This window comes from Chlorocebus sabaeus, chromosome X, assembly GCF_047675955.1.
Source record: "Chlorocebus sabaeus isolate Y175 chromosome X, mChlSab1.0.hap1, whole genome shotgun sequence".
In the NCBI taxonomy this organism is placed as follows: domain Eukaryota; kingdom Metazoa; phylum Chordata; class Mammalia; order Primates; family Cercopithecidae; genus Chlorocebus; species Chlorocebus sabaeus.
Window position 1 is genome coordinate 102,113,260 of NC_132933.1, and position 14,162 is coordinate 102,127,421.

Below are 14,162 nucleotides of genomic sequence, written 5' to 3' on the forward strand. Positions count from 1 at the left end.
TCCCATATGATCTGGAGCCACATAAATATGTAGAACATTTCTAGCACCCCCCAAAAATTATGCTCATGTGCCTTTACAATCAGTAGTGCAGAGTTAACCATTTTTTCAAATTATCACCTCTCTTCCTTACCTTCGTATAAAATGAAGTCATACAGTATGTATTGTTTTTGTCTGATCTCTTTCATGCAACATAATCTTTTTGACATTCATTTTATTACATTTTTTATTGTTGTATAGCATGTCATTTTTTGTATGTGTATGTTTTTTTTTTTTTTTTAATTTATTTATTATTATTAAACTTCAAGTTGTAGGGTACATGTGCACAACGTGCAGGTTTGCTACATATGTGTACTTGTGCCATGTTGGTGTGCTGCACCCATCAACTCGTCATTTACATCAGGTATAACTCCCAATGCAATCCCTCCCCCCTCCCCCCTCCCCATGATAGGCCCTGGTGTGTGATGTTCCCCTTCCCGAGTCCAAGTGATCTCATTGTTCAGTTCCCACCTATGAGTGAGAACATGCGGTGTTTGGTTTTCTGTTCTTGTGATAGTTTGCTAAGAATGATGGTTTCCAGCTGCATCCATGTCCCTACAAAGGACACAAACTCATCCTTTTTTATGGCTGCATAGTATTCCATGGTGTATATGTGCCACATTTTCTTAATCCAATCTGTCACTGATGGACATTTGGGTTGATTCCAAGTCTTTGCTATTGTGAATAGTGCTGCAATAAACATACGTGTGCATGTGTCCTTATAGCAGCATAATTTATAATCCTTTGGGTATATACCCAGTAATGGGATGGCTGGGTCATATGGTACATCTAGTTCTAGATCCTTGAGGAATCGCCATACTGTTTTCCATAATGGTTGAACTAGTTTACAATCCCACCAACAGTGTAAAAGTGTTCCTATTTCTCCACATCCTCTCCAGCACCTGTTGTTTCCTGACTTTTGAATGATCGCCATTCTAACTGGTGTGAGATGGTATCTCATTGTGGTTTTGATTTGCATTTCTCTGATGGCCAGTGATGATGAGCATTTTTTCATGTGTCTGTTGGCTGTATGAATGTCTTCTTTTGAGAAATGTCTGTTCATATCCTTTGCCCACTTTTGGATGGGGTTGTTTGTTTTTTTCTTGTAAATTTGTTTGAGTTCTTTGTAGGTTCTGGATATTAGCCCTTTGTCAGATGAGTAGATTGCAAAAATGTTCTCCCATTCTGTAGGTTGCCTGCTCACTCTGATGGTAGTTTCTTTTGCTGTGCAGAAGCTCTTTAGTTTGATGAGATCCCATTTGTCAATTTTGGCTTTTGCTGCCGTTGCTTTTGGTGTTTTAGACATGAAGTCTTTGCCCATGCCTATGTCCTGAATGGTACTACCTAGGTTTTCCTCTAGGATTTTTATGGTATTAGGTCTAACATTTAAGTCTCTAATCCATCTTGAATTAATTTTCGTATAAGGAGTAAGGAAAGGATCCAGTTTCAGCTTTCGACTTATGGCTAGCCAGTTTTCCCAGCACCATTTATTGAATAGGGAATCCTTTCCCCATTTCTTGTTTCTCTCAGGTTTGTCAAAGATCAGATGGCTGTAGATGTGTGGTATTATTTCTGAGGACTCTGTTCTGTTCCATTGGTCTATATCTCTGTTTTGGTACCAGTACCATGCTGTTTTGGTTACTGTAGCCTTGTAGTATAGTTTGAAGTCAGGTAGCGTGATGCCTCCAGCTTTGTTCTTTTGACTTAGGATTGTCTTGGAGATGCGGGCTCTTTTTTGGTTCCATATGAACTTTAAAGCAGTTTTTTCCAATTCTGTGAAGAAGCTCATTGGTAGCTTGATGGGGATGGCATTGAATCTATAAATTACCTTGGGCAGTATGGCCATTTTCACGATATTGATTCTTCCTATCCATGAGCATGGTATGTTCTTCCATTTGTTTGTGTCCTCTTTGATTTCACTGAGCAGTGGTTTGTAGTTCTCCTTGAAGAGGTCCTTTACATCCCTTGTAAGTTGGATTCCTAGGTATTTTATTCTCTTTGAAGCAATTGTGAATGGAAGTTCATTCCTGATTTGGCTCTCTGTTTGACTGTCACTGGTGTATAAGAATGCTTGTGATTTTTGCACATTAATTTTGTATCCTGAGACTTTGCTGAAGTTGCTGATCAGCTTAAGGAGATTTTGGGCTGAGACAATGGGGTTTTCTAAATATACAATCATGTCGTCTGCAAACAGGGACAATTTGACTTCTTCTTTTCCTAACTGAATCCCCTTGATTTCTTTCTCTTGCCTGATTGCCCTAGCCAGAACTTCCAACACTATGTTGAATAGGAGTGGTGAGAGAGGGCATCCCTGTCTTGTGCCAGTTTTCAAAGGGAATTTTTCCAGTTTTTGCCCATTCAGTATGATATTGGCTGTGGGTTTGTCATAAATAGCTCTTATTATTTTGAGGTACGTTCCATCAATACCGAATTTATTGAGCGTTTTTAGCATGAAGGGCTGTTGAATTTTGTCAAAAGCCTTTTCTGCATCTATTGAGATAATGATGTGGTTCTTGTCTTTGGTTCTGTTTATATGCTGGATTATGTTTATTGATTTGCGAATATTGAACCAGCCTTGCATCCCAGGGATGAAGCCCACTTGATCATGGTGGATAAGCTTTTTGATGTGCTGCTGAATCCGGTTTGCCAGTATTTTATTGAGGATTTTTGCATCGATGTTCATCAGGGATATTGGTCTAAAATTCTCTTTTTTTGTTGTGTCTCTGCCAGGCTTTGGTATCAGGATGATGTTGGCCTCATAAAATGAGTTAGGGAGGATTCCCTCTTTTTCTATTGATTGGAATAGTTTCAGAAGGAATGGTACCAGCTCCTCCTTGTACCTCTGGTAGAATTCAGCTGTGAATCCATCTGGTCCTGGACTTTTTTTGGTTGGTAGGCTATTAATTATTGCCTCAATTTCAGAGCCTACTATTGGTCTATTCAGGGATTCAACTTCTTCCTGGTTTAGTCTTGGAAGAGTGTAAGTGTCCAGGAAATTATCCATTTCTTCTAGATTTTCCAGTTTATTTGCGTAGAGGTGTTTATAGTATTCTCTGATGGTAGTTTGTATTTCTGTGGGGTCGGTGGTGATATCCCCTTTATCATTTTTAATTGCATCGATTTGATTCTTCTCTCTTTTCTTCTTTATTAGTCTTGCTAGTGGTCTGTCAATTTTGTTGATCTTTTCAAAAAACCAACTCCTGGATTCATTGATTTTTTTGAGGGTTTTTTGTGTCTCTATCTCCTTCAGTTCTGCTCTGATCTTAGTTATTTCTTGCCTTCTGCTAGCTTTCGAATGTGTTTGCTCTTGCTTCTCTAGTTCTTTTAATTGCGATGTTACAGTGTCAATTTTAGATCTTTCCTGCTTTCTCTTGTGGGCATTTAGTGCTATAAATTTCCCTCTACACACTGCTTTAAATGTGTCCCAGAGATTCTGGTATGTTGTATCTTTGTTCTCATTGGTTTCAAAGAACATCTTTATTTCTGCCTTCATTTCGTTATGTACCCAGTAGTCATTCAGGAGCAGGTTGTTCAGTTTCCATGTAGTTGAGCCGTTTTGATTGAGTTTCTTAGTCCTGAGTTCTAATTTGATTGCACTGTGGTCTGAGAGACAGTTTGTTATAATTTCTGTTCTTGTACATTTTCTGAGGAGTGCTTTACTTCCAATTACGTGGTCAATTTTGGAGTAAGTACGATGTGGTGCTGAGAAGAATGTATATTCTGTTGATTTGGGGTGGAGAGTTCTATAGATGTCTATTAGGTCTGCTTGCTGCAGAGATGAGTTCAATTCCTGGATATCCTTGTTAACTTTCTGTCTCGTTGATCTGTCTAATGTTGACAGTGGAGTGTTGAAGTCTCCCATTATTATTGTATGGGAGTCTAAGTCTCTTTGTAAGTCTCTAAGGACTTGCTTTATGAATCTGGGTGCTCCTGTATTGGGTGCATATATATTTAGGATAGTTAGCTCTTCCTGTTGAATTGATCCCTTTACCATTATGTAATGGCCTTCTTTGTCTCTTTTGATCTTTGATGGTTTAAAGTCTGTTTTATCAGAGACTAGTATTGCAACCCCCGCTTTTTTTTGTTCTCCATTTGCTTGGTAAATCTTCCTCCATCCCTTTATTTTGAGCCTATGTATGTCTCTGCGTGTGAGATGGGTCTCCTGAATACAGCAGACTGATGGGTCTTGACTCTTTATCCAGTTTGCCAGTCTGTGTCTTTTAATTGGAGCATTTAGTCCATTTACATTTAAGGTTAAGATTGTTATGTGTGAACTTGATCCTGCCATTATGATATTAACTGGTTATTTTGCTCGTTAGTTGATGCAGTTTCTTCCTAGCCTTGATGGTCTTTACATTTTGGCATGTTTTTGCAATGGCTGGTACCAGTTGTTCCTTTCCATGTTTAGTGCTTCCTTCAGGGTCTCCTGTAAGGCAGGCCTAGTGGTGACAAAATCTCTAAGCATTTGCTTATCTGTAAAGGATTTTATTTCTCCTTCACTGATGAAACTTAGTTTGGCTGGATATAAAATTCTGGGTTTAAAATTCTTTTCTTTAAGAATGTTGAATATTGGCCCCCACTCTCTTCTCGCTTGAAGAGTTTCTGCCGAGAGATCTGCTGTTAGTCTGATGGGCTTCCCTTTGTGGGTAACCCGACCTTTCTCTCTGGCTGCCCTTAAGATTTTTTCCTTCATTTCAACTTTGGTGAATCTGGCAATTATGTGTCTTGGAGTTGCTCTTCTCAAGGAGTATCTTTGTGGCGTTCTCTGTATTTCCTGGATTTGAATGTTGGCCTGCCCTACTAGGTTGGGGAAGTTCTCCTGGATGATATCCTGAAGAGTGTTTTCCAACTTGGTTCCATTTTCCCCCTCACTTTCAGGCACCCCAATCAGACATAGATTTGGTCTTTTTACATAATCCCATACTTCTTGCAGGCTTTGTTCATTTCTTTTTCTTCTTTTTTCTTTTGGTTTCTCTTCTCGCTTCATTTCATTCATTTGATCCTCCATCGCTGACATTCTTTCTTCCAGTTGATCGAGACGGTTACTGAAGCTTGTGCATTTGTCACGTATTTCTCGTGCCATGGTTTTCGTCTCTTTCATTTCGTTTGTGAGCTTCTCTGCATTAATTACTCTAGCCATCAATTCTTCCACTTTTTTTTCAAGATTTTTAGTTTCTTTGCGCTGGGTACGTAATTCCTCCTTTAGCTCTGAGAAATTTGATGGACTGAAGCCTTCTTCTCTCATCTCGTCGAAGTCATTCTCCGTCCAGCTTTGATCCGTTGCTGGCGATGAGCTGCGCTCCTTTGCCGGGGGAGATGCGCTCTTATTTTTTGAATTTCCAGCTTTTCTGCCCTGCTTTTTCCCCATCTTTGTGGTTTTATCTGCCTCTGGTCTTTGATGATGGTGATGTACTGATGGGGTTTTGGTGTAGGTGTCCTTCCTGTTTGATAGCTTTCCTTCTAACAGTCAGGATCCTCAGCTGTAGGTTGTAGCTGTAGGAGATTACTTGAGGTCCACTCCAGACCCTGTTTGCCTGGGTATCAGCAGCAGAGGCTGCAGAAGATAGAATATTTCTGAACAGCGAGTGTACCTGTCTGATTTTTGCTTTGGAATCTTCCTCTCAGGGGTGTACTCCACCCTGTGAGGTGTGGGGTGTCAGACTGCCCCTAGTGGGGGATGTCTCCCAGTTAGGCTACTCAGGGGTCAGGGACCCACTTGAGCAGGGAGTCTGTCCCTTCTCAGATCTCAACCTCCGTGTTGGGAGATCCACTGCTCTCTTCAAAGCTGTCAGACAGAGTCGTTTGCGTCTGCAGAGCTGCTGCGTTTGTTATTATTTACTGTGCCCTGTCCCCAGAGGTGGAGTCTACAGAGACAGGCAGGTTTCCTTGAGCTGCTGTGAGCTCCACCCAGTTGGAGCTTCCCAGCAGCTTTGTTTACCTACTTAAGCCTCAGCAATGGCGGGCGCCCCTCCCCCAGCCTCGCTGCTGCCTTGCCGGTAGATCACAGACTGCTGTGCTAGCAATGAGGGAGGCTCCGTGGGTGTGGGACACTCCCGGCCAGGTGTGGGATATGATCTCCTGGTGTGCCTGTCTGCTTAAAGCGCAGTATTGGGGTGGGAGTTACCCGATTTTCCAGGTGTTGTGTGTCTCAGTTCCCCTGGCTAGGAAAAGGGATTCCCTTCCCCCTTGCGCTTTCCAGGTGAGGCAATGCCTCGCCCTGCTTCAGCTCTCGCTGGTCGGGCTGCAGCAGCTGACCAGCACCGATCGTCTGGCACTCCCCAGTGAGATGAACCCAGTACCTCAGTTGAAAATGCAGAAATCGCCGGTCTTCTGTGTCGCTCGCGCTGGGAGTTGGAGACTGGAGCTGTTCCTATTCGGCCATCTTGCTCCGCCGTATGTGTATGTTTTGAAGGACATTTGGGTTGTTCCTACTTTCTGTCTATTATTAATAAAGCTGCTGTGAACAATCAAATCTTTTTATGGACACGTGCACTTATTTCTCTTGGGGGTCTCTAGGTATGGAATTGCTGGATCTGAGAGTAGGCATACAGATTTCCAAAATGGTTTACATTTTTATACTCCTGCCAGCAATGTAGAGAGATCAAATTGCTGTACATTCTCACCAATACTTAAGTCTTTTTAATTTTAGCCATTCTGGTGGATACGTAGTGACCTTTTACTATAATTTTAAATCCCATTTCCCTAATGAAGAATTATATTGAGCACCTTTTCAGATGCTTATTGGGTATTTGGCTATCTTTTGTAGTGAAGTGCTTGTTCAAGACTTGCCAACTGTTAACTGGCTATTTGCCTTTTTCTTATTGATTTGTAGTTCTTTTAATATTCTGGATATAAGTCATTTGTCAGATAATATGTATTATGAATATTTTCCCAGTCTGTGGCTTGTCTTTTCCCTTTTTTAGTGCTGAAGATTTTTTTTATTTTGATGAACTCCAATGTATCACTCTTTCCTTTATGATTACTACTTTTTGTATCCTGCTCAAAAAATCTTTGCCCAGCTCAAGGTCACAAAGATATGCCCTATGTTTTTCTCTAAAAGCCTTATGATTTTAGTCCTCTCATTAGGTCTGTAATCCAGCTAACATTTTTAGTAAAAATGTACATCAGTAAAAATGTTTTGAGTATGTGTCTCCAGTATACACAATTTTATTTACGGATGATCTAATTTATTACCACCAATATTATATATTAATAAAGCTTGATTTTTAAATTTTTTAGATATATAAACAGAAGTTCCAGTGGATCATCTTGTACACAGCCTGGGATATATGTACCCCACTCTGAACACTATTGTTCTATACCACCAAAGACTAACATTTGTGACAAACACTGATAGCATTAATGTCAGAAGAACACTTCAGTGTAAACAAATGGCTAGAGTTGACAGAGCCCCAGTGAGCATATCTGCTAGCAATGTAAGAAACCCTCAGTTTACTCTTGTGCTGTCATGTTTGTCTCCGCTTACCGGGCTTATAGAGACAGCAGGACGATCTGACTTGGTAGGAGCAAAGACAAATTTGCCTTTGGTTGCTGACACAGGGGACAGTGCTCTTAAGTCTTCTTCCCCTGTCCTCATCACCAAATTCCTAGAGCTGAGCTTGGCACTGGGCTGAGTTTTTGGCAAAGGTGCTTAGAATTTGACTGGAGCTAATCCCCAGGGAAATTTAATGATTTGGAGCTTAGACGGCCTTTGTTGTGAGGATTAGTAAACTAGATGGTGATTAAGCAGCTGGGGAGGAAGAAGCTGTCTGTTGGGCTAGGTCATGCTGTGGGGCACAGCATAGTTCCGTTGACTCAAGGTCAGGGGAGCCCTTGGGCCTGATTCACAGAGCTTTACACTCTGGGGCAGCTCCTTGTAGGATTTGGGCATCTGCTTATTAGCTGGTAGAGGTAAAGAATGGCTTCTCCCTTGGTGTCCACCTCTTCCCTCTGTCCACATATAGGGATTACTCCTTTGAATCAGGGCTACTTACATCTTTTTAATTGGTTGTTGTTTTCCAATTTTCATTGAAGAGAAAAGTTTTTGTTGTCTGTTTTGCCTTTTGAAAAACTGGTGTAAAGTATGGAAGATGAAATTAGGAACAGAGTTTCTTGTTTTTCTAATCTTGACTGCTTCAGAAATTTGAGAGCGGTTTTTAAGGGAAGAAGTTGCTGAGAGAGACAAGTGAGGTGTTGAAAGCCATGGCAAGAAGACTGCCGAGGTTTGAAAGCCTGTATCTCCCATGTCCAGGGAACCCTGATTAATTTCTCCTAGCATGATCAGATTCTAAGAGATACCAACAAGGAAAAAGAGGGTAGATTAGAAACAGACAGCCCCCAACCTGTGGTTTGCTTAAGATTTCAAACTAAGTTTCAGAATGAGCAAGGACTTTATTCATTCTTTGATACTCCTACTTCTTAATAGTTAAACTTCCCAAAGCCAGCTTAACCCTAGCTCTGTATTTTCTATTCTTTCTCAGAAAGGGCCAAATTCATGAACGGATGCCTAGAGTGTTACTAAAAACTTGAAAATCTTTCTAAGATGCTAAAAAGATATTCAGAGGGTATATTATTTCTTTAAACAACTGGACTACAGTATTCTGAGTGGACCTTTTCTATTTGCAAAAACAAACAAAAAAAACAAAAACAAAAAACAAACACTTCAATTTAAACAATTATGTTGTTTGTTTTCTTTAGACGATAGACAAGCTGGTGGAGGTAGCAGTATGGGCTGGTAATTTGGCCAGAAGCTCTTGGACCAAGAGCTGACCAAGAAAGTTGCAGTTGATGCTCATTTTTTCCAATAAATTTCCTGTAGCAGGCAGAGGTATTCACAATCATGTCATTGATTTTTAATGCTGCTCTTACACTAACGTAATAGGTGTTCAGTCCCCATCAGTTATTGTTGCAGATGGTGTTTCTCCTCTGAATGCATTTTTAAATTATAAACCTGATTTAATACTTCTTTTCTTCCCTTTTTCATCTCCTAAATTTATTCAAAAGACCCAAGCAAGTATCTCTTAGCATGATTAAATAAAAGCTACTAGGAAGCCAGCAAGTGCTGTTAAGTCAATTGTTCTTTGCCTTTACTCACAAGAGGCCAACTTGTCACTTTGTTGACAGCTATCAGAGCACTTCATGCTTCATTGAAGACCCATCAAAAATTTCCAAATTGCTAGCTCATTAGCACAAAATAGGGCTTCAGGAATCTCTTTCTCTCAGTGTCCTGACTGGGCCTTATTAAGTGTTCCCACCTTGGTGGACCACTCTGAAACAGTGGATAAAGACCAGGGGAATTGAGAGATGGATGTTAATTAGTCAATTTTGAAGGAGTGAAACATGGGTGAAGGCAGAGTACAATGGGACAAAAAGCTGAGATTATCTGTGTCAGCAGAAGGATAATGCATGACTTTGCTAACTGTTCACAGGTCACTGAATGTCAGAACTGAAAAGGCTCAGAGCTGTCAGAGCCCCAAGAGATCATCTAGTCAGGCCCTCTTACACATTTTACCAGTAGGAGAAGAGAGGCTGCAAGAAGGGAAAGGGACTTGTCCAAAGTCAATCAGCTCTTCCTAGCTTTCCAGGCACCACCTGGCTTTTGGTTATATGACCTTTATGTAATCATTTTCAATTACTTGGGCCACTCACTGCTAGCCCAGCAATCACTTGGGTAATCCAAAATGACACATAAGTTAACCATCGTTTACACTGAGCTTTGTGATGTGTGTTTATACCGACATTCCAATGCATCTGGGTCTAATCTGAGAATTCACAACACTTCAACTGAAACAAGAAAGCCACCCTGAAGGTCTGATTCAGGAAGAGCTGGAAAGCTGACCAGCCTTACTGAATGGATAGCATCATATATTGTTATACAGTCCCTCAAACAGGGTATGTTAATTTCAACAAGTTTGTTGATTCACACCTTTCCAGGGCCCCAGCTAGAGTTAGGAGGAGGGTGGTGGGAAGGGGAAAACAAAACCTTTTGTAGAAGAATATGCATATCATCTTTTCCCCCTCCATCCCCCTTCTCCCTTCCTCTCATTCATTTTTCCTTCCTTCCTTTCCTTTTTTTATTGATAGAAATATGAACATCTGCTTTGTCTTCCATATAAACAAATATGTGGCTGAGACATTGACCTGTAGAACTGGCTGTAAGGAGGCCAAACAATAAATAGAAGACATACTAGATCTCAGAAATCTAGAGGTAGCGTGGGGAGGAGAAAGGCCAGTGAGCAGTAATTTAAAAAGGACCAAAAAGTCTGGAAGAGTATGGAATCCATTGCACAGCTCAGTAAATACCCTGGGTCTCGAAAAGGGCTAGTCTTGGATATAGTTGAAGGGATCTTCAACCAAATGGAGACTTACTTCCTGATCTGGACCCTTCTGAACTCTTGGATTATGCTGGCGACCCAAAATTTGCTGGGTTTTTGTCTGAGCATCTTCAGACTTGTACTAAATTAGGATTATTTCACTTAACATATCTTCTAAGGAGGAGGATGCTGGTGACTGAGAAGGGGCATGGAACAGTAAAAAGGGGCATGAACAGTTGGCCTGATGCTGTAGTCCAAGAAACAGTCTGTGCAAGGACTCAGAAAGTGGCAGCTGAAGGAGCAGTAAGGAATGCCAAATGCCTGAGCTTTTGCTACAGCAATAATTAAGCATTTTAGTTTAAAAGGTTTCTCCCTTTTATCTTTTGGCCTAGAATAAACAGAGATCTTGCTGCTGTAACAGTGTTTAATTAACCAAAGATGGTACTTAATATCAATACATATTGAGGGGAAGACTTGCTATGGGTAACAGTAATATGGATAATTAAGTTGTATGAATTAAAAACAATGGGTAGAGTGAATTAAGACTAATGTACATCAACAGGGAAAATCTATTAGCATTCATTAGTTAGACTTCTGTTTGTGGTTCTTTGTTAGCCTCGGGAAACCCTTTCAAATGGCTGATCCCTGTTGAAAGTTCTGCCTGGTGCTAAGGGCCTTCTATGGATGCCAAAGGAATGAGTCATTCAAATAGAACTTCTGAAATTCAAGTACAGCACTTTCCTTTTCTCTCTCTCTTTTTTCTTGGCGGCAGGCAGCAGTGACTGTGAAGTAATAATGATAATGACAATGGAAATAAGAGTATAATCCTGTTTAATTTGCTGAGAGTTGTTCCCCATTTACCAATATTGGCTTGTTTGGTGTTGAATGTGGCCCGGGTACCGGAACAAAGGTATATATATTCAATGTCACTTGGCTAACCTGTGATTTGTTAGACAAAGGTTAATTTTTTTAAAAAAGTTGGGTTAGCAGCAATAAATAAAACAACATTCTGTGCTTTAACTCAGAAGTTCAATTTATTTGATGGAGTTTAAAAAATCCTGAACTTAAATTTTTCTCTGCACCCAGGAGGTCTCATCTGCGAAATTGCACATGAGCTGGCCAACCTAAAGCTCAACAATATTATAACTTCCATGGTGTGGGGATAGATTGAGGGGACATTATAAAAGACTGAGAGAAAGATTGGAACAAGAGTAGAAGTGTAAAAATACCTCCAGTGAATACCAGCCCTTAATTGCCCCATTTAGAATATTCCATCCCCTAAGGACTATACAATTTAATTATCCTTACATTCCCTTTCCCTGGAAACAAACAAAAACAACTCCTGATTACATCAGTGAGTTGGAGCCTTTTTTACCTAACCATCTCAGTTGATAAATAAGCTGTAGGCAGTAACCTGTCCCTGAGGCTAGAAATTAGGAACGTTGTTCATTTTTATATCTCTAGCATGTTGTCCTATACATAATAGAAATGTGCTTAAATACTTAAGGAATGATTAATGGATGGATGAGATGACTCCTTTCATGGATTATCATGGATGGAATTTATGTTCCAATAGGTAGAACTGACCTTCATGGTAAAATGAATGTATAAAATTAGCCATAAGCAAAGACCCCCAGGGACATTCTGCTTTGCTTTGCTTTTGCCTGCCCCAGTGGCTATTATTTCTGCCTTTGCTTTCAATACCCCTCAGTCTGACAATCTTCTTCTCCAGATTGCCCTGGTTAATGGAAATTCTATAGGTTGTGTTGTAACAGTAAATACCCATATTTCCAGCTTTCTCTGAATGCTCACTGTGTGTCAGACACTAGAAGCACTGTGCTGGGCACATGTTGAAGAGACATAGATAAAGAAGCAGCTACATTGTACCTACTTGTATCTTTTGAATTTGCCGTTCCACTCGCAGAATGTTGAGCTGGAAGCCATTTTCCTGGTCTTCAGAGTCAACCCCCTTGTTATAATAATCAGAGCTCATATTAATTGAGGACTTACTGTTCTCGGATATTTACTATACTAACAACCCTGTGAGGTAGCTAGTCTTGTTATCTACATGTCACATAGGAGGGAATTGAGACACAGAGATGTTAAGTAACTTCCTAAGGATCACACAGCTAGGAAGTAGCGGAGCCAGGATTCAAACTTACGTTTGTCAGACTTCAAAGCCTGCCCAAAGATAGGAAAGAGCTTGCCAAAGGTCATTTTGGTGGAGCCTAGCTCTTCTGGCTCTAATTTGCCTGCACGTTTTGGTAGGCCATGCTGCTGCTTTAGCCACACACTAGGGTTCCTTCCAAGCATCAGTTTCTTGTTTAGAAGTGCTAGTCTTCCTAGTTGGACTGCTGATTCCTCCAGTCAGGGATTGCATTATTTCCATGTTGCCTCCTTCCTCAAAGGTTTGCTCAAGCTTTGCCTTCAGTAAATAATGACCTGTGATCAGCTCCTGAGCTATTCCAAGGAGCTGCCTGGAGCCATTCCCCAGTACTACTTGTGGCTCCAGGGTTGGAAGAAACAAGTAGAATTTTGGGGAGAAAGTCGCCTCACTGCCTGCTTTCTGTTTTGTTCTCTGCAACACAGATTGAAGATGGAGGCAAGGCAGCTTTGTCCCAGAAGATGAGGACTGGTGATGAGCTGGTGAATATCAATGGCACTCCATTATATGGCTCCCGCCAAGAGGCCCTCATTCTCATCAAAGGCTCCTTCCGGATTCTCAAGCTGATTGTCAGGAGGTAAGGTACAGGGAGAGTCTCCGTAAGAAGCAGAGGCCACTGAAACTTGGTTGGTAATAAAGCTCAATAGAGTCATTTCTCTATCAATATTATAAAGGAAAGAGGTGTTTCACTTGAATAGAATTTTGCAGACAGCTGAAGCAGAATAGCACAGGAGAAAGAGCCTTTGGTTCAAATCCTGGCACTGCCACATAGACACATAATCTTGGATAAATTTATTTGTCCTCTGCAAGACTGTTTCCTTATTTGCTATAAAGAGGACTAAATTACTCATTATATACCAAAGGGCTATCTAATCCAGTGTTTTTCCATCTCCTTCTTTATAATACACTATCATTCCTGAACCACATATCAATGGAGACTTAAAGAGCCCCTACTACAGCCATGGAGGCTGTAGCAAACTCTTAGAAACCCTTTCCTTGAGGATTGCACAGTCTAGCAGGGGAGAAAAGATACACATGTGACTAAGTAGCTATATATTTTTAAAGGCAGCAATAAAGGCTTGTGTGTGATTATCAAATGGATCGTTCAGACAGAAATTGCTATTGGAGAAAGAGATCACTGCAGAAGGGATTGATAGGGTAAGACTTCATAGAGGAAGTAGAATTTAAGCTAAAGGGTGAGTATAATTTGAAAAATAAACCATCAGAAGAGGAAGGCATTGCAGGTAAGTGCAGTGGCATAAGCAGAAGGAAGGGAAGGACATATTTGGGCACAGTTATTCTGCTACCACCAAAAGCATCTGCCTATTGGTGAACTTTCCACATGGCTTTTCTTTCATTTTGCTGCTGCGTCTTTGCTTTGTATTATTGGAGCTCAGCCTTCTCCCTTTCTATTGTGTGTGTGTGGTTTTTTTTTTCCTTTATCGTAAGTTTGCATCTTCCCACAATCTCACTTCTCCCTCTGGCTCCTGCCCCGTCTTTCTCCTTTTGTTCATACTCAGTCTCAAAGGAAGAGTCTATGGCCACTGTCCCCACTTCTCCACCTGCCATTTAGCTTTCTACTCTCTGCAGCCAGAATTTGACCCTCAGAACTCCACTGAAACTACTCTGTCAAAAGCTACAAATTATCA

General features: G+C 40.8%; 1 protein-coding gene across 2 annotated transcripts in view; it reads left to right on the forward strand.

Moving 5' to 3' along the window:
* The window catches only part of SHROOM4 (shroom family member 4), a 246,980-nt gene that overhangs the window by 113,121 nt on the left and 119,697 nt on the right, over window positions 1-14,162 (forward strand). For both annotated transcript variants that reach the window (XR_012092027.1, XM_007991732.3), the window contains exon 2: window positions 12,939-13,090. Coding sequence is in view for 1 of the 2 variants with exons in the window: in XM_007991732.3 (XP_007989923.3) it covers window positions 12,939-13,090 (152 nt within the window). In the remaining variant the exon portion in view is untranslated. The remainder of the gene's footprint in view (window positions 1-12,938; window positions 13,091-14,162) is intronic.